The 21,347-nt window shown below is 33.9% G+C and overlaps 1 protein-coding gene across 2 annotated transcripts in view; it reads left to right on the forward strand.

Moving 5' to 3' along the window:
• The window catches only part of LOC114049605 (serine/threonine-protein kinase MRCK alpha), a 410,500-nt gene that overhangs the window by 236,864 nt on the left and 152,289 nt on the right, over window positions 1-21,347 (forward strand). For both annotated transcript variants that reach the window (XM_027870865.1, XM_027870866.1), the window contains exon 9: window positions 15,420-15,499. In XM_027870865.1, the coding sequence (XP_027726666.1) occupies window positions 15,420-15,499 (80 nt within the window). The remainder of the gene's footprint in view (window positions 1-15,419; window positions 15,500-21,347) is intronic.

Here is a 21,347-nt window from a genome sequence, read left to right on the forward strand (position 1 = left end):
TTTTTGGATGAAGTAATCAAAGCTACCTATACCATATGAAGAAATACTCCGAATCACTATTGATTGGAGAAACGCAAATTAAAACGATTCTGAGGTACTGCGTCATGTCTATTAGATTGGCTAATAGGACAGAAAAGGAAAATGACAAATATTGGAGATGTGTGAAAAATGAGACATTAATTTATTGTTGGTGGAGTTGTGAACTGATCCAACCATTCTGAGAACAATTTGAAACTATGTCCAAAGGGCTATAAAACCATGCATACCTTTTGGCCTAGTAATACCACTCCTAGGTTTGTATCCCAAAAGAGATTAAAAAAAAAAAAAACCAAAAAGGAAAAGGACCTATATGTACAAAAATATTTATAGCAGCTCTTTTCTGGTGGAAAACATTTGAAATTGAGAGGATGCCCATCAATTGGGGAATGGTTGAACAATTGGTGGTATGTGATTACAATGGAATACTATTGTGCTATAAGAAATGATGAGCAGGATGCTCTTAGAAAAACCTGGAAAGACTTGCAGGAACTGATGCAAAGTGAAATATACTGTGGACAAAGTAACAGCGATATTGTGAGATGATCTGCTGTAAATGACTTAGCTCTTCTCAGCAATACAATGATCCAAGACAACTCAGAAGGACTTCTGATGAAAAATGCTATCCTTCCCCAGAGAAAGAACTGCTGGTATCTGAATATAGATTGAAGCATACTCTTTTTTACTTTCTGTATTTCTCTTGAGGGGTGGATTTTTTTTTGGTCTATGTTTTCTTTCACAAAATGACTAATATGGAAATCTTTTGCATGACTTCACATGTATAACCTATGTCAAATTGCTTGCCTTCTCAGTGAAGGAGAATGGGGAGGGAAGGGAGAGAATTGAGAACTCAAAGGTTTTAAAAATGAATGCAAGAAATAATTTTTACATGTAACTTGGGAAAAATAAACTACTAAATAAAATGTTTTTAAAATGACCATTTTTAGTGAACAGCATTGTGGTTAAAAGTATTTAATTTAAAAATATACTTTACTATCATGTTTAATTTAATTACTTCAGTTTAAATTATTGTGACACTTCAGCTGTTTTTGCAGTATAGAGAATGTCAAATTAGAAAGAGAATTGAGTCTGTTAGCCAACATTTATTTTCTATTTTTTTTTTTTTTTTTTAGGCAGTTGGGGTTAACTGACTTGCCCAGGGTCACACAGCTAGTAAGTGCGAAGTGTTTGGTCTGAGGCCAGATTTGAACTCAGGTCTTCCTGACTCCGGGGCTGGTGCTCTGTCTACTGCGCCACCTAGCTGCCCCATAGACAACATTTATTAAACCACTTCTATGTGACTATCACTGTGCTAAATGCTAGGAATACAAAGAAAGAAAAAAAAAACATTTCTGCTCTCAAGAAGTCCAATGGGGGAAACAACATGTAAACAACCATGTACAGACAAGCTTTATACAAGATAAGTTGGAAATTATCAATAGAAGGAAGGTGCTAGAGTTCAGGGGCATCTAGTGCAACACATAAGTAAAAGAGAAAAATGTCTATCTTCTAAAACTTGCCCATCAAACAATTCTTTGCTTGCAGACCTCTAAAGAAAGGAACTCACTATTTCTGATCTAGCCCATTCCACTTTTGGATTGCTGTAATTATTTGGGACATTCTCTTTACATCAGCACTAAATTGCCTTTGCAACTTCCATCCATCCATTCATCTTATTAACTTCTGTCTTCTGGAGCCAAGAATAAAAAGTATAATTCCTCTTCAATCTGACCATTTCCTTAAATTTTTTTTGTGTATCTTTCCTCTCTATTCCCCTCCTGCTAAGTCTCATATTTAGGCAGTAAACATTGTGTATTATGTACCAATTACTGTGCTAAACACTGAGGCTACACAGAAAGGTAAAAGACACTCCTTGATCTCAAGGAGCTCACAGTCTAATGGAGGAGACAATATGCAAACTACATACAAACAAGTTATATACACAGTGGTGTCAACTCAGTGAGAGCCACTAATCTGTACATAAGGGTCCCTGTGACTGCATGTTGACTTAGTTTTAAAATGTAATATTTTCTGTTTTATTTTTAAATTTCCCAATTAAGAAATTTTAAATAATTTTTGATGGATGTTTTCTATTTCTTATATCACCGTTGTATCCCTACATATCTTTCACCTTCAACCTTTCTCTAAGAAGCATCCCATATAACAAATAGTAGGGGTTTTTTAGAGGGGGGAAATTAGCGTAAGTGGTTAATACATTGAGAAAGTCAGAAAACATTTGCAGTGTGTAACACATTGGTGTTATTGCACAGGTGGATCTGCCACCTCTACCCTAGTGTAGTTTGGGAATATCTTCTGATATCTCTTCATTCAAGTCTCACCTGATCCTTATAATTTTGTTACATTTACTTTTGATTTATTGGTATGTCATTGTTATTTCTATTTACATTGCTATAGTTACTGTGTATATTGTTTTTTTGGCTCTGCTCACTTCACTCCACATCATTTCATGTAGCTCTTTCCATGCTAAGCTGTATTCATCACATAAATAATTTCTTATAGTACAATAATATTCCATTACATTCACCTACCACAATTTGTTTAGCCAGTTCTCAATTGATGGGCATCTGTTTTATTTCCAATTCTTAGCTATCTCCAAAAGTGCTATTATAAATATTTTGTTTAAATATATGGGGACTTTTTTCTTATTGATAGCATCCTTGGAGTATAAACCCAGTAATGGAGATTCAAAGTATATGTATATTTCAGTCACTTTATTTGCATAATTCCTAATTGTTTTCCAAAATGGATGTACTATTTCATAGATCCACCAACATTGTATCAGTGTACCCATCTTCCCACAATGACTTTTTTGTCATTTGTGCAAATTTGCAGGGTGTGAGGTGAAACCTCAAAATTGTTTTGATTTTAATTTCTCTATTATTATCGTGATTTGGAGCATTTTTTTTCATGTGATGAATAGTTTACAATTCCTCTTTTAAGAACTGTTTTCATATTTCTTGGGGAATGGCCATTAATCTAATTCATATTTATTAACTACGTATCTGGGACACCAAACCTTTATAAGAGAAATTTGACATAAAGTTTTTGTTTTGCTTCCTCCACCTCTTTGACCACTTCCCATATGCTAGACACATCAATATTGTCTCTGCAGGAAGCTTCAAGTAGTCAATTATTCTATCTTTTGTAATTGCTTCTATCTCGTTTGGTTTAGATTACATCTCCTACCCATGGCAGTGAGAGGCACATGATCTGTTTTTCTTCTAATTTTTTTTTAATAGTATGAGCTTTAATTTTAAGGTTGCATCCATTTAGAATGTATTGTGGAGTGTGTGGTTGGTCTAAGCCCATTTTCTGCTGGATTGCTTTCCAGTTTTCCCAGCAGTTTTTATCAAATGATGAGTTTTCCCCTAGGTAATATGTTTCCTCTTTATCAAACATTGTGTTATTGAGTTCTGTTGTTTCTCAGTCTCCCTTGTCTAGTCTGTTCCATTGATCTATCTCTCTAGTTTTTTTTTTTAAACACATACCAGATGGTTTTGATGACTGACTGCTGCTTTATAATGTAGCTTAAAGTCTGGAAGTGCTATTCTTTGTCCTTACTTCTTTTCATCATTTCTCTTGATATTCTAGATCTTTTGTTTTTCCAAATGAATTTTATTACTTTATCAGGCTCTATAAAGTATTCTTTTGGCAATTTGATTAGTGTAGCATTAAAAGTGTAAATTAATTTTGCTAGTGTTGTCATTTTTATTTTATTAGCATGACCTGCCTACCTATGAGTACTGAATTTTCCTCCAGCCATTTAGGTTGTTCTTTGATTCTTTAAGGAATATATTGTAATTGAATCTATACAAATCTTTTGGTTGCTTTTGGAGGTTGACCTTTAGATATTTAATGTATTTTGTTGTTATTTGGAATGGAATTTCCTTTGCTATTATTGCTTTCTCTTTTTTATTATTATTATATAGAAATGCAGTTGATTTTTGTGGATTTACTTTGTAGCCTGCAAATTTGCTGAAGCTATCCATTGTCTCAGTATCTTTGTTGATTCCGTGGGGTTTTCCGAGTAAACTATCATGTCATTTGAAAATGGAGGTAGTTGTATCTTTGCTTTACCCATCTTTATTTGTTTAATTCCTTTCTCTTATCTTATTGCTATTGCTAACATTTCCAGTGCTATATCAAATAATAGAGAGAGTGGGCATCTTTGCTTCCCTTTTGTATTTATTGGGAAAAGCTCTATATATTATTATATTATCATATATTATGTATTATGCGTATAATGTTTGCTTTTGGTCCCTCTAGGCCAGGGGTGGGGAACCTGGAGCCTCAAGGTCCTCAAATGTGACTCTGTGATTGAATCCAGACTTCACAGAACAGATCCCCTTTATAAGAGGATTTGTTCTGTAAAACTTGTATTCAGTCAAAAGGCTGCACCCAAGGACCTAGAAGGCCACATGTGGCCTTGAGGCCACAGATTCCTCACCCATGCTCTAGGCTTATACTTTGTAAGGTTTTTAGCACAGAATGGAATGTCCAGGAGACATCTTAAACTCATAGTGTCTAAAAAAGAACTCATTATCTTTCCCCCTAAGCCTTTCTTGCTTCCTACCTTCCCTTTTATTATAGAGGTCAGCAGCATCTTCCTAGCCCCTCAGGCTCACAACTTAAGTATCATACTTGACTCCTCATTTTCTCAAAGCCTTTCCTCCTTACCATATTCAGTCTTTTGCCAAGACTTATTGATTTCTCTCCTATCATATTGACACCACTCTATACAGGCCTTCATCACCTCATCCCTAGAGTATTGCAATTATCCTGCAGGTAGATCTGCCTACCTCTGCCCATTCCAGTCTGTCCTCCATGTAGCTACCAAAGGAATTTCCTAAAGTATAGTATATAGTATATACTATCAATGTACAGGTCTGTCTTTGTCACCACTCTACTCAGTAAATTCCAGATGACTCCCAGTCACTTCCAGAATCAAACAGAAAATCATCTGTTTGGTGTTCAAAGCCTTTCTTAATCTAGCCCTCATTCTTCCTCCTACCTTTCCAGTTTTCTTATACTTTATTCCCTGCCACATACTTTTCAGTTCAATGACACTAGCCTCCTTGCTGTTGCACAAACAAGACATTCCATCTCTCACTACCAGGCATTTCTCTGGCTGTTCCTCATGCCTGGAATGGTTTCCTTCCTCACGTCTGCCTGTTTTCCCTGGCTTCCTTCAAGTCCCAACTAAAAACTCATCATCTTTTCACAATTTCTCTTAATTCTAGTGCCTTTCCTCTTTTAATCATTTCCTGTTTATTCGTACATATTTGTTTGCTTGTTTCCCCCATTAAATTGTGAGCTCATTGAGGGCAGGGACTGTGTTTTGCCTCTTTTTGTATCCCTAGTGCTTAACACAGTACTTGGCACACATAGTAGGTGCTTAATAAATGTTTGACTCTCATTCCCACCCCCCATTGTCTTTCTTTTTCTTGATATTTTATTTTGTCCCTTTACATGTCAAAATGATTTTTACATGTTTTTTAAAATTTTGAGTTCCCTTGAAAAAAAAAAAAGGGGCAGCTAGGTGGCACAGTGGATAGAGCACCGGCCCTGACGTCAGGAGGACCTGAGTTCAAAGGCAGCCTCAGACCAAACACTTGACACTTACTAACTGTGTAACCCTGGGCAAGTCACTTAACCCCAATTGCCTAAAAAAAAAAAATTGAGTTCCACATTTTCTCTCCCTTTCCTCCTCCCTTCTTGAAAAGACAAGCAATTTTATATAGATTATACATGTGCAGTCATGTAAAACGTATTTCCATATTAGTCATATTATGAAACAAAACATGAAAAAAAATAAGGATAGTAAAAAAGTATGCTTTGATCTACATTCAGACTCCATCATTCTTTCTCTGGAGGTGGATAGCATTTTTCATTTTAAGTCTTTTGGGAATTATCGTAGATCTTTGTATTGCTTGAGAATAGCTGATTCATTTGGTCTGTCATTCTACAGTATCTGCTGTTACTATAACAATGTTTTCCTGGTTCTACTCATTTTACTTTGCATTAGTTCATGTAAGTCAGGTTTTTCTGAAAGCGTCTTGCTTATCGTTTCTTATAGCACAGTACTATTTCATCACAGTCAAATGCCACAACTTGTTCAGCCATTCCTCAGTTGATGGACATCCCCTCAATTTCCAATTCTTTGCCACTACAAAAAGAGCTACTATAAATATTTTTGTATATATATAGGTCCTTTTCCTTTTTTTTTTTTTTCTCTTTGAGATACAAACATAATAGTGGTATTGCTAGGTCAGAGAGTATGCAGTTTATTAGCCAGTTGGGCATAGTTCCAAATTGCTCTCCAGAATGGTTGGATCAGTTCACAACTCTACCAACAGTGCACTGTTATCTCTATTTTCCCACATTTCCTCCAGCATTTATCATTTTCCCATTCTGTCATGTTAGCTGATCTGAAAAGTGTGAAGTGGCAACTAAGAATTGTTTTAATTTGCATTTCTCTAATCAGTAGTGATTTAGAGCTTATATTTTCTTGTGACTATAGATAGCTTTGATGTCTTCATCTGAAAACTGCCTGAAATATCATTTGACCATTTATCAGTGGGGAAATGACTCACATTTTTATAATTTTGACTCAATTCTCTATAATATTTGAGAAATGAGGCTGTTGTCAGATAAACTTGCTGTAAAATAATGTTTTCCAGATTTTCTGCTTTCCTTCCAATGTTGGCTACATTGTTTTTGTTTTGTGAACAGCCTTTTTAATTTAGCATAATCAAAAGTACCTATTTTATATCTTGTTTGGTCATAAATTCTTTCCTCATCCATAGATCTGACAGGTAAACTATTCCACGCTTCCCAAATTTCCTTATGGTATTGCCCTTTAGGTCTAAATCATGTACCTGTTTTGACCTTATCTTGGTAGATGGTGTGAAATGTTGATCTATACCTAGTTTCTGCCAAACTATTTTCCAGTTTTACCAGTGGTTTTGTCCATGAATTTTTAAAAAGCTTGGATCTTTTCTTTATCAAACACTAGATTACTGTGGTCAATTACTACTGTATATTGTGTACCTAATCTGTTTCCCTGATCCACTTATCCATATATTTTGTAGCTAGTACCAGATTGTTTCGTTTTGATGATTATTGTTTTGTAATACAGTTTGAGATCTGGTACAGCTATGCTACCTTCCTTCACTTTTTTTTTTTTCATTAATTACCATGATCTTCTTGATCTTTTGTTCTTCCAGATGAGTTTTTGTTATTATTTTTCTAGCTGCATAAAATAATTTTTGGTAGTTTGATTGGTATGTCACTGAATAAATTAACTTAGGTAGAATTGTCATTTTTTATTATATTAGCTCACTCTACCCATGATGAGCAATTAATATTTTTCCAGTTCAAATCTAATTTTATTTGTGTGAAAAGTGTTTTTTAATTATATTTATAAATATGTCCATATGGTTCTTGGGTTTGTCTTGGCAGGTAGACTCCCCAACTGTATTGTCTACAGTTACTTTAAATGAAATTTCTCTTTCTATCTCTTGTTATTGGATTTTGTTGGTAATATAAAGATATGTTGATGATTTATGCAGGTTTATTTTATATCCTGCCACTTTGCTAAAGTTGTTAATTATTTCAATTAGGTTTTTAGTTTATTCTCTAGGACTCTTTAAGTATGCCATCATATTATCTCTCACCTACACATAGATATGTCTCAAATCTATATGTTCAGCTCTTCTCCCTTTTGTGAACTTTATTACCTAACAGGACTATTCCCTGATCAATTTCACCAGCTTGATGTGCCATGAGTATCACATATTCTCTATGTTCAGAAAAGAATTCATGATCTCTATTCCTTCTTCTATTTTTCAATTCACTTTATGATAACATTACCCTTTCAGCTACTTAGGTTTGCACCATTAAAGCCATCCTTCACCCTTTGTCTTCCTTATCCTTCACCATATCCAGTTAGTTGTCTAATCTTTTTAATTCTTCCTTTAAAATATTTCTCATATCTGTCTTTTACACTTAAATCACTCTACAGTGCTTTGATCACAGTTCTTAAATCTTTCAGAGTTGTTTATCTTTACAATTCTATTGCCTGGTTCTGCTCACTTCACTCTTCATCCAATTCATATTTTCCAAGATTTTCTGAAATAATCTCATAATTTCTTATAGGACATTAATTTGCCATTACCTTCATATATTGCTATTTTTTCACATCTCCAATTAATGGACACATATAAAGTCATTATAATAGTCCATGAGAAATATGATTAATATAGAGTGTCATTTGGAAACAGAAGCATATTGAGGTACTCATTAATTCCAGGGAGTCCATCTTCTACTTATAGTTAATTTCTGAACTTCCTCCATAAAAATAATGAACATTTTTTGCCAGTATAAATCTCTATTTTATGCCTTACTGGATATTGATTATTGGTAGCTTATCAAATTTATCTATTTTGTTGCTTCTGCCAAAGAGTTTTGTACTATCTTACCATATATATAGGAGATAATCTTGTTACAGAAGCACTTTTAAGGCTACAATTTGCTCTGCCAAATTAAATACCTTCTTATAGGTCAACAATACACAGGATATTCTAAAAATCTTAGTTCAGTTTTAAGCTCTTGAAGCAGCTTGAATAGCTTAAAACTATACTACCTTTAACAATTCACATGTTGGTAAATAGATTTTGTTTTTGGTTTTTTGGGGGGGGTATATCTATTAAGATATAGTTAATTTCACTTTTATACCCTATGTTTACCATATCTAACACTTTCAGTTTTTTCAAGAAAATGTTCATGATAAGGAGCCCTAAGGCCTATATGTGGTTCATGACATTTTGATCTCTTTTGTTTCTTAATCCTAAACCATATTTTCCAACCTTTTTCTTTGTCCTGTCCAGTTCCCATCTGTGTCTGGAAGATTCAAGTTATATGTTGATTCAATTAGTGAATCATCTTGAGTTCTTATGGAATTTATCTGTCTCCTCATCCTCTGTTATCAGATTTTGGTTGCCTAAACTGCAGTCATTTTCAGCGTGCAAGGTCAGATGACCGAGTTTCCCATGATGTTTTTTACTGTCTCTGTTACAGGATGAAGTTAACTAATTTGATTCTTTTATTTTGTTGCCTATGGAGTACCTATGAGCCTCTTTTCTTCTCAGCTGCAATTTCTTTTATCTCCTTGCTTCATTTAAAGCAAAAATAAATAAAGTTTTGTATAACTTCCTTTTTCAGAAGTTTCTCAGCTTATCATTGAACAAGGATTTCATATTTGAAGTACTCTCATGCTTCTGGACAGAGTAAAAGACTGTTATTAATAACATCCTCTGCTTCCTTTGCTTTTCCTTCCGAAAGCTTTATTACTGCTTTATTTTTTATATAACAGTCATTTCCATATATTAACCCCTTCTCCTATTGAATGCCCTCTTGTAACAAAAAAATGTTAGTAAGACCAACCAGTAAACAGCCGTGTCTATCATCTTATACAAGAGTGAGGAAAACATTAAAACTTCTTAAGTGTCATATTTTCTCAATCCATTTTCTGTCACAGAATTTCCCTTTCTGTTTCATTCTGTTCTTTGGGTTATTTTTTTTTTTTAATTATGTGTTAAGCTAGTATTTCACTCAATCAGGGGAAGCAATAGAATGTCACAAAAAAATATGTCTGAATCAGAGGAATGACACTGATTTTTATTTATGGTATAAACCATTGCATAGTAGAGAGAGAAATAGAGAAAATCTGCAATGGATATATGCAGTCATTAGGAATGTGTCATTTGTTTTTAGTACTTTACATAAGATTTTGAAATCATTTTATAATACTAAGTACTAAAATTTTTTTCATTTTTTTCCAGGGGAGGAAGAAGATATATTAATTGAAAGAGTCATAGAATTATTTGCTGTTGTTGTTTGTTCTTTCTTTTCAAAGAGGACTAGGGATATCACAGGTAGATGTCTTGACTTGCTTATGAATTGGATATAAGTGAGGCAAAGTTGTACAAAGTCTTTAGCCTCTCTCTTCCAGAGTCATAGAAGTCAAGTGGCAAGACAGAAATCAAGATGACTGTTGATGATCTGGCTGACTTTGGCATCTTCAGTGTCTGACCAGGCTTTAAGTGCTCCACAGAGCCTGCTTCAGCTGTCTTCATGGCCATTGGAACAAATTGTTCTTGTCTGTCCATTCTGCCTGCGGGAGTCTTCACGTGGGTGGGGTAGTCATCCTCCTAACTCCTAACTGTCTGACAGGTTTGAAGCCTGTTGGTTACCCTCAACCTGGTTTAGCTCAGTTTTGGCCCATCTATTAAGATGGTTTTACTGGGGTGTGGCCGCTGCACATGCTACAGCTTCTTGGAGCCACAGTACGGTAGGATCAGACAGTCAGACTCTTTAGTATGCTATTGAAATATGTTGTATTTTTTTGGATGAGTCTCTGACTGGTTTGTGGTACTTGGGACCCTTGAAAGAATGTGTGCTATAGTAAAAGCAAAGAACTTTTAAAAAATGTATCCCCTGGGCCTAAGATTGTTTATTGTAGTTAATCTGAATTTGCTACCTTTGTGTTGTTTTTGTTTACATTATGGTAGGCATTGCTTATATGTTATTTACTTTTATTTACTTTGCTGGCATAAATTTGTAAATGTCTTCTGGTGTATAAATTACTCATATTTGTAATTACATACATGTATTCCATGACATTGATACACCACAATTTATTCGACCACTCACTGGTCAATGGATACTCATTTTGCTTCCTCTTCCCCCCTCTACCCCAAAATCTGACCATAAGTATTTTTATATCCATGGGATCTTTCCCACATTTTTTTCTTCTTTTTGTCCTCAACCTTAGTATATATGCCTAGCAATAGAATGTCTGGGTCAAAAGATATGGATATTTCAGTTACTTTCTTTACCTAATTCTTAATTACTTTCCAGAATGGTTAGACCAATTTCCAGCTACATCAGCAACCCATTAGTTTGCCTATCTTTCCACAACACCTCCAAACATTTACTATTCCCATCTTTTGTCATCTTTGCTACTTATTTTTTGTATGAGATAAAACCTCATGCTTGGTTGTTTTGATTTTCATTCTTTTATAATTGGTGATTTAGATCATTCTTTCAAATAGTTGTCAGCAGATTGCAGTTTTTTTGAGAACTAGTTGTTCATATCCTTTGACCATATCCTTTGACCATCATCCGTTAATTTAATGACTCGATCTTATATAGTTGTTAATTTTCTATAAATCTTGAGTAGTAGTCTCTTATTAAAGATATTTATACAGAGATTTTTTTTCACAATTGACTTCATTCTTTTGCAAGTTGTTTTAATTTTGTTCATTCATTGTCCTCAATTTCATGTAATCTCAATTAAAGAGTTTATATGTTGTAATTGCCTCTCTCTATATATGCATGTCTTATATATTAAAATTTCCCCCTTCTTTCCACAATTACAATATGAGTTCCTTAAGTGTATGGACAATTATTTTTTTTTTTATTTTTTTATTGCTTTTTTTTTCCAGTGGCCAGTGCTTAACACAGTGTCTGGCACATAGTAAGCACTTAATAAATACATATTGACCGTTTTTAAGAATTTACTTTCTAACATAGCTGTGCAATATATCTCTTGTAGTTTTCTTTTTTATAGTATCATGTTTAATATTCAGAATGTATATTCATTTTGAGTTTATTGTGGTGTGTGGTATAAGATGTTCATCTACATCTAATTTCTGCCAGACTGCTTTCTGGTTTTCTCAACAGTTGTTGTCAAATAGAGAGTTCTTCCTCAAGTAATTTATGTTACTGCATTTTATAGATACTGGGTTACTATTGTTTTATTATTTCAGATTGTTTCTAGTCCGATGTGTTCCATTGGACCGCTTTGTTTTTTAACATGTTCCAGGTAGTGTTGTCTTTATAATACAGTTTGAGGTCTGGAAAGTGTTGTTTTTTTTTTCCAATCTTTTGTTTCCTTGTTGCATGTGACCAGTAGTACTATCTCTGGGCCAAAGGGTACTTACATTTTAGTGACTTTTCTAAATTTTTCCTAGGAATAGTTAGATTACATCTCTACTCATCATTTATTAATGTCTTTTCACAACCCTTTGAACCTTGACTATTTTTTTCTTTTATCATCTTTGCCATTGTGAGTTTTTCCCTTTTATTCTTCTGCTACTACTTTAGGAATGAAAGGAGTATACTCATTGAGGACTAAAAGCAATTTTTAAGAAATAATTCCTTCCTATAGCCATAGTATTCATTTCCGACTGGCGATGAGCCTCCCCATGTGTAACTGGACTGAGTGGTCCTCAGAAAGCAGACATAATTTGTTGCTAGGCTTGTCCCTGAAGAGTTTCCGGCATGATCAAACCTTCAAGAGTCTGTACTCTACTGGTCTAGTCCTCAAAAATACAGGGTAGCCTCCATGTCTAGATGAAGCATTGGAGTCAGAATTTTATGGAGGATTAGGAGTAAAAACAATTCTGAATCTTGAAGGTTGTATCTGGCAGAAACTTTGCCCACATCCATAAAACAACCACTTTCATGTCAGTTATTCTTGGAAGTGCATTTCTATCAAGTAATTGTGCATTTTTCCAAATTCATGAATTAAACTAAACTTATGGGTTAAAATCATACTAAAGCATTGAAAAAGTAGAATGTCTAAACGTGGGCACTTTATTAGATCTGTTAATTTGAAAATTGTGTCTTGTTTTCAAAAGTTATATTCTTATTTTAGGATTGTCTATGCCCTGAATTTTAGATTTCCATGCTCTTCATACTTTTAGCCACATTAGGGGTATTTTCAAATATGTAAAATTTATCCAACATTTACCAATCTTTTTCACAGTCTGATGAATATAAGGTGAAGTGTTAGTTGTTTTGATTCTCTTTTAATGATTTGGGACATTTTTATGTGGTTGTTGATACTTATGATTTTCACCTTTGAGAACTGCCCTTCATATCCTTTGGCTTTTTAATCTGTCAGGGAATTGTCCATTTTTCTTATGTATTTGTATAATTCCTGTCTGTAGTTTGAATGAGAGATCTTTTTCAGTGATGTTTGCTATGAAGATTTTTTTTTTCTATTGAACACCTTCTCTTCTACTTGCATTTCATTTTGTTTTTGCAAAAGAGTGGTGCAGTTAGCTTGAAGAGAGATGTGGTTTATTTTTTTTTTAGTTTTTATTTTTTTTAGGCAATTGGGGTTAGGTGACTGCCCAGGGTCACACAGCTAGTAAGTGTCAAGTGTTTGGTCTGAGGCCGGATTTGAACTCACGTCCTCCTGACTTCAGGGCTGGTGCTCTATCCATTGTGCCACCTAGCTGCCCCAAGAGAGATGTCGTTTAGAACAAATACTGAGGCAAGTGCAGTAGATAGGCAACTAGAGAAAAGCAAAAGGATTATAATGCAGCACTAGTGGCTCATTTGAGATTATATAACATAAGTCTGTAGTGGTCTCAGCATAAATGCATAACCTCATTTACAGCATTCAGTAGAAAGAAGTTGAGAAGAGGATGATGGGATATCATGTCACAGGGTTCAGGTTCAATAAGATGGTGGCTGAAGAGGAGTGAAAGTACAATCATGGAAATTGAGGCAGTTGCTGAGTTGGAAAGTCAAACTACTTGACTTTAGTGAAGTACTAAACATAGTACCGAAGCTCTCAAGTAGAAAGAGACAGAGTTTGGGGTGAAGAGTAAGTCTATGTACTAAGTAGTAAAGTCTGAGAAAGAAAAAATAGTTGAGGGAATCATAGATAGCTGTCACAAAAATCTGAATGGAGTGAACCTTAAAGGAGGAAAAGTTGCTGAGTAACGGTTTCAGGAAAAGTGTCTGAATGTGTCACTGAGTAGTAAGGAAATATCTGTTTTTCATCCTGGATCAATGTATTGAAGGTGTTGAAAATTCTATACTATGTGTTTTGAGCATAAGCTTAAATTAATAGAAGCAATTTTTATTAATTTTGATAAACCTAATTCTAAATATTACTGCTTAGAGATGTCCAAAGACCTAACTCAAGCCTCTGAAGATCTCCTCACACAAGCCATTTTAGACTTGCAGTTTATAATTCATTCAAAAAAATAGACATTTAACAGTCGTGATAGAGTGCAGCATCAATTTAGGTAACAGTTCAAGTGAGTTTGCTTCATCAAACACAACAGTAATCACTTGACTTTTGGCACATCCTAGAGCAGATGTCCTTAATTTGGGGTACCTAAAACTTTTTTAAAATTTTTTTATAATTGTGTTGAAAATTCTATACTACGTGTTTTGAGCACAAGCTTGAATTAATAAATTAATAAAACTACTTTGAAAAATCAGCACTATTAATCTAGTGGAAATTTCTTTTAATGAAAACATCAAACTCCTAAATAATCTTAAATTCACTTTTAAAAGGCACCTCTCAGAGGGGTAAAGTTCCCTTGTGTATAGGAAAATGATAGCATATGAGAGGAAAAGGAATTGTTTAACAATATGAAGGGATTCTAGAGAGCACAGTGATAGGGAAGGGCACGTTCAGAAAGGGACTTGGAAGGGGGAGGGCTGAGGTGGTTGCTGATGCTTAACAGGAAAGTAGTAGCCCCAGCAGAAACCTAGTGAGCTTTTACCTATAAATCACTGATACTGAGAAGGGAAGGGGAGGAGTATTTACTAGTTATTGAACTATATAGATGTCTCACTCTTCCCAGTAGCAATGGTGGATGTGCCACTGGACCTAAATGTTATATTAATTTTATTTGGTGAAATGGGGTAGGAACCTCTGGTTCTAGAAAGAACTTAGTTGCCAGGTTGCTTGGGGGTAAATGGAGTCCATGTGGCAATCTGTTACCTTACTGCTCCTACAGCTGAGGCATAGTTGATTTACCTGTCTTCCATAGGTAGAGGTAACTCTGTCCTCGTCCCCTGTTGGGACAGTGATTTGATTATCACATTTGATTTCACACACTGGGAAAGTGTGTGAAACTCTGGTCCTGGACCAGCTACACTGGGCAGATAGGGTCCTGGCGGCCAGATCTCAAGGGGCATAACATTCTCAGTGGCTGTAGAAAGCTAAGGCACAATTGATTTGCTCACAGTCCCATTAGCATCTAGAATAACTTTTCCTCAGGTAACTACTGTCATTTGAGAACCAGCTTAAGTCTGGGTAGGCTTGTCAACAGAAAGCTGAGTATCAAATGATGGAATTTGTTTTGCCTTAGCAAATAATGAAAGATAATTCACTGAGGCATAGAAGGTTACAGTCTACTTTCAACAGGGTGGAGTGCCAGTACTGATGCAATCTTGGATTTGTTAAAGTATATACTAATATAAATGAACTTCTGTGACATACTCTGCAGGTAGTACTTATCATTCATCCTGTGTTCTTTCCTTCTCAGGAAACGATGCCCCCTCCAACCCATACTGCATTCTCTGGTCATCATCTGCCATTTGTTGGTTTTACATATACTAGTAGCTGGTAAGTTTGAAATGTTTAAAAAAAAAGTTTTACTAGGTTAAAAGCAAAGTGATATGAATTTAAGTTTTAAAAATCTAAGATGATCTACTGGAAATCCTTCTAATTTGAAAAATGTTGGTGATATAACAGTATCTTAAAGGTTTTATTGTTTAATGGATTAACTCAGTTTCAGTATTTATCTCAGTCTTCTCACAGAAAAGTTTGGGTAGATATTTTTAAATTTCTTAAAATGTTTGGACGTACTTCTAATTCATTTGTTAATTTATTAAAAATCTATAAGGAAAATTTGCATTGAGGTTAATGAATGTTGAGAGTAGAGGGTTTTAATGAGTTCTTAATAAAATTTCTCCCTCTTCACAACAGATATAGTGCATAACCTACAATTATCTCCACTGTATCTTATCCCATCATATGTTGTTTCCTATTAACTGTAGGTTCATAGTAAAACTGACTCTACCAATTCCTTTCTTTGCCTTTCCAAGGAGAAATTGTGGACTTTCCTTCCATTTTGCTACAGCTTGATTTTTTTTCCCCCTTCATTTTGTTTATTGGGAGAATGTTAAGATTGATATGATTCAGTTCCTCCAGCTCTATGTTTCACTCTTTGGCTGTTGAACAGTGTGATCTCACATTCAGAGAACCAATAGTCGTGTTATATTTTATACTCAATACTCAAATGTATCCCGTAATCTCATTGACTCAATTTTCTTCAACCGTGCAAATCACAGCCCAGCTGTAACCCACCCATCCTATAGTACTCTTGTCCATGTTATTTCAAAAATCCATCCCAGGGTGTCTGCTGAGCATAATGGAGGCCCTCCTTGCTTTACCCTAACGTTACAAGAGTATCAATACCTCAAGTATGACTTTAGATATATACCTGTTATCCCTCATTCTTGCCATCTGACCAGCCAGTCTTACCTTTTTAAGCTTATAGGTGCTCTAAAAACTGTTTCTTGTCATCTTCTTATGCCTTTTCTGCTTCTCTGCCACTGCCTCTGTTGAATCAGAAAGGGCCTGCACAGTATTAGGGACTGTTATGTACTTTATTTTGTTTCATGGATTGTTATGAATAAAAAGTTCATTATCAAGTACTTAGGCAGTACATCAGAAAACAGACTTTGTCTTGTGTTAGGTCCATACTCTAAGCCTTTCCATTGCAAGCATAGTAGAACCCATTGGATCTTGCACTCAGCAGGCAAAGCCTTTGAGAACCCAAAGTTACATCTATGCCACAATGATGCATTTGACTAGGGCTTTTGTAGAAGTGACTATTAAATCAACATTTTTACAGGGTGTCCTAAAAGTCTTAATGCAGTTTTAGGTTTTTAAAGCTTTGTACGTTCTGTCCTTGATGACTTATGAGTGTAGAAATATATTTCATCCAACAGGAATTAAGGGAGAGATTAGTCAGAAGCAAAGCAAACTCTTAAAGATGGGACAAGAAACAAAGAGAAGGAAAAGCATAAGAGAAGAGGATGGAAGAAAATACGTAATTAACAATCATAACTATGACAATTAAATAACTAATAAAATGGAAAAGGATAGTAGAATGGATTCAAAACAAAATCTAACAAAATGTTGATTATAAGAAACCCATTTGAAGTAGAAAATAAACACAGGGTTTAAATAAGGTACTCGAGCAGAATCTATTACGCTTCAGCTGAAATGAAAAAGGAAGGGGTAGCAATTATGATTTCAGATAATACAATAGCAAAAAATAAAAAAGACCCAATTAAAAGAGATAAATAGGGAAACTACATTTTGCTAAAATGTACCGTACCAATGCTTCTTAAACTGTGGGTATTGATAATGAAAATAAATACTGTGCAGAGAAAAATAATTTCATACAGAAGTTTACTCGTCCCCATATGGATATAGGATCTTATCGATTTGAATATTCTCTTTAGTAACAAAGATAGCAACCTAATCATGCTGGTCCTTCTGTGGAACTCTTTTCCATGTCCTTCCATAAGTTTGCCAAGAGAGTCTCTAGACATTGGGAGACCATCTTTATTTTTTCCTGACAACACAAAATATCAGTGAAGTGCCACTTGTCACTGTAAAAGAAGTGTGATATATATTGGAAAGAACATTGGCTTTGGAAACAGAAAACTGCCTTTCTAAATCATCAGTCTGTCTTCCTTTTTCTATTATATATTTCCCTGACTTTTACTCCAGTTCTTCTTTAGAGTTTCTCTTTGTTTATATGTTGTAGCCTTATTAATACTGGAAAAATGTGACCAAGAAGTCATTAAGACTTACTATATTATATGCCTACTTTCCCATTGATGTGAAATTTTTATGAAAATTATTCATAGACAAGCTTTCAGAAGCAGTGTTCCCTAGAAAATCACATCTTCATCATCAGACCATTGACCAAAAGATGTAAAGATTGAAAGATCTTATTACTTATTGTTTATCACAAAAAATATTGGACATAGTAGAGCAAAATATCGTCTTAAAAGCTGTATTCCAACAATGTGGCTCAGAATTATTCAAGATTTCTTTTTTATTATTATTATTATTTTTATTTATTTTGAACTTAAATACAAAAAGACCAAAAAAAAAAAAAAAAACCAAACCCCAAACCATTTCCATGTTACACAGCACCAAAAAAGAGGATTCAATATAAACCCATAAATTTCCATTTCACGGTTTACTTTTTTTTTAAAGTTGTGTAATGAATATTACACATTGTTCTTAAAGCTACCCTGCTTTTCTATTCTTCCTTTAAGGGTTTTTTTTTTCCTACTGTGCATTTTTTTCTCTTCCCTCCTCTTACCCTAGAGAAGGCTACCATTAGACACAAATGTGTGTGTGTGTGTGTGTGTGTGTGTGTGTGTGTGTGTTTGTGTATATATAATACCGTACTATACATACTTCTGTTTATTAGTTCTTTCTCTGGATATGGATAGCATTTTCCTTTTTAGGTCCTTTGTAATTGATTTAAGTATTTATAATACTCAAAATGACTTAGTTCAAACCTGTTCTTAGAACAATATTGCTGTTACTGTGTACAACATTCTCTTGGTCCTGCTCATTTTACTCTTTCTTATTTCATGCAAGTATTTCCATGTTTTTCTAAAATCAAGCAACTCATCATTTTTATAACAGAGTAGTATTCTCTTACAATCATATATCACAACTTGTTTAGCCATTCCCCAGTTGATGGCCTCAATGTCCATTTCTTTGCCACCACAAAAAAAAAAAAAAACAAAAAAACAAAAAACAGCCCAAACCAAACAAACAAACAAACAAACAAAAAACTAGAAAAATTTTAGGACATACAAGTTCTTTTCCTTTTTTCTCTAATCACCTTGGGAAACAGACCTAACAGTGGTATTGCTGGGTCAAAGGGTATAGGCAGTATACTCTTTGAGTATAATTCCAGATTGGTTGGATCGGTTCCACCAACAGTGAATTAGTGTTCCAGTTTTCCAAATTCCCTCAGACATTTGTCACTTTCCCCTTCTATCATTTTAGCTGATTTCATAGATGTAAGATGATATCTCAAAGTTATTTTAATTTGCATTTCTCTAATCAATAATTATTTAGAGCATTTTTTCATATGACAATATATAGTTTTGATTTCTTTATTGAAAAACTGCCAGTTTATATCCTTTCACCATTTATCAATAGAATAACACTTATTCTTATCAATTTGATAAAGTTCTTTATATATTTGAGATATGAGACTATCTATATGTCTATAAAATTTTTCTCCCAATTTTCTGTTTTCCTTCTAACTTTGGCTACATTAGTTTCATTTATTACAAAACCTTTTAACTTAGTATAATCAAAATTATCCATTTTATACTTCACACTGCCTTCCTCTTTCTTGTTCATAAATTATTCTTCTATCCACAAGTCTGATAAGTAATGTGTTCCATGGTCTTATAATTTTCTTTTATCTCCCTTTATATCTAAGTCATGTATTCATTTTCACCTCATCCTGTTAAATGATATAAAATATTAGTCTATGCCCAATAATCTGCCAGATTGCTTTCCAGTTTTCCCAACAATTTTTATCAAATAAATGTTTATCCCAAAAGCTTAAATCTTTATATTTGTCAAACTCAAGTTTACTATAATGTTACATTTGCTACTGTGTATTGTATGTCTACTCTGTTCCACTGATCTACCTTTCTGTTTCTTAGACAGTACCAGATAGTTTTGATAATTACTGCCTTCTTGTATAGTTTAAGATTTGGTACTGCTAAGCCTCCTTCCTTTACAATTTTTTTCATTAATTCCTTAGATATTCTCAACCTTTTGGCCTTCCAGATGAATTTTGTTATTATTTTTTTCTAGCTCAGGAAAAATTTTTTAGGGGGAATTTAATTGGGATGGCATTGAATAAATTGATTAGTTTAGATAAAATTGTCATTTTTATTATATTGGCCCTGCTTACCCATGAACAATTAATATTTTTCTAATTATTTAAATCTGACTATATAAAAGTGTTTTATAATTATGTTCATGTAATTCCTGGGTTTGTTTTTGAAAGGTATTCTCGTATTTTATGTTGTCTACAGTTATTTTAAATGGGGTATCTCCTTCCCTCTCTTCTTGCAGGATTTTGTTGGTGGTATATAGAAATGCCGATTATTTATGTAGGTTTATTTTATATCCTGCTACTTTGCTAAAATTGTTAATTGTTTCCACTAACATTTTAGTTGAATCTTTAGGATTTCCTAAGTATATCATCATATCATCTGCAAAAAGAGATAGTTTTGTTACCTCATTGCCCATTCTGATTCCTTTGATTTTTTTTTCTTCTCTTATTGCTGTTTCTAGCATTTCTGATACAATATTGAATGATATTGGTGACAATTAGCATCCTTCTTTCCTGATTTTATTGGGAAGGCTTCTAGCTTATTCTTGTTACAAATAATGCTTGCTGATGGTTTTAGGTGGATGCTTCTTATCATTTTAAGGAAAAATCCCTTTATACCTATGCTTTCAAGTGTTTTTAATAGGAATGAGTATTGGATTTTATGAAAAGCTTTTTCTTCATCTATTGATAGAATCATGGGATTTTTATTACTCCTATTATTCATATAATCAGTTATGTTAATAGTTTTCCTTACATTAAACCACCCTTGAATTCCTGGTCAAAATCCCACTTGGTCAAAATGTGTAAACTTTGTCTAATATACTGTTGTAATCTACTAGCTAGTATTTTATTTAGGATTTTTGCATCCATATTCATTAATGCAATTGGTCTTTCTCTGTTTTTACTCTTCTAGTTTAGGTGTCAGTACCATATTTGTTTCATAAAAGGAGTTTGGTGTAGGACTCTTTCTTTAATATTATTCCAGATAATTCATTTAATATTGGAATTAGTTGATCTTTAAATATTTAGTCGAATTCACTTATAAATCCGTCTGGTCCTGATGCTTTTTTCTTAGGAAGCTCATTTATGGCCTATTTAATTTGTTTTTGTTTTTGTTTTTGTTTTTCTTCTTTTTTTTTTTTTTTTTTTTTGGTTCACAAAGCAATAAGGGTTAACTGACTCACCCAGGGTGACACAGCTATTAAGTGTTAAGTATCTGAGGCTGGATTTGATCTCAGGTCTGTCTGACACCAGGGCTGGCTCTATCCATTGTGCCTAGCTGCTCCTTTTTTTTTCTTAATTTATTTTCAAACTTGAATATTAAAACATAAATACACATTAAGAAAAGAAAAAATATTATAAACTTAAATACTCAAACTTATATAGAAAATAAGTTAAGGAAAAAAGCATTGCTATATGCACTGTAGAACATAAGAGAATTCAAATTATTATACAATAAATTTCCATTTAGGGGCAGTTAGGTGGCACAGTAGATAGAACACTGGCCCT

Source organism: Vombatus ursinus, unplaced genomic scaffold, assembly GCF_900497805.2.
Source record: "Vombatus ursinus unplaced genomic scaffold, bare-nosed wombat genome assembly UNPS02014798.1, whole genome shotgun sequence".
NCBI classification, from domain to species: Eukaryota; Metazoa; Chordata; class Mammalia; order Diprotodontia; family Vombatidae; genus Vombatus; species Vombatus ursinus.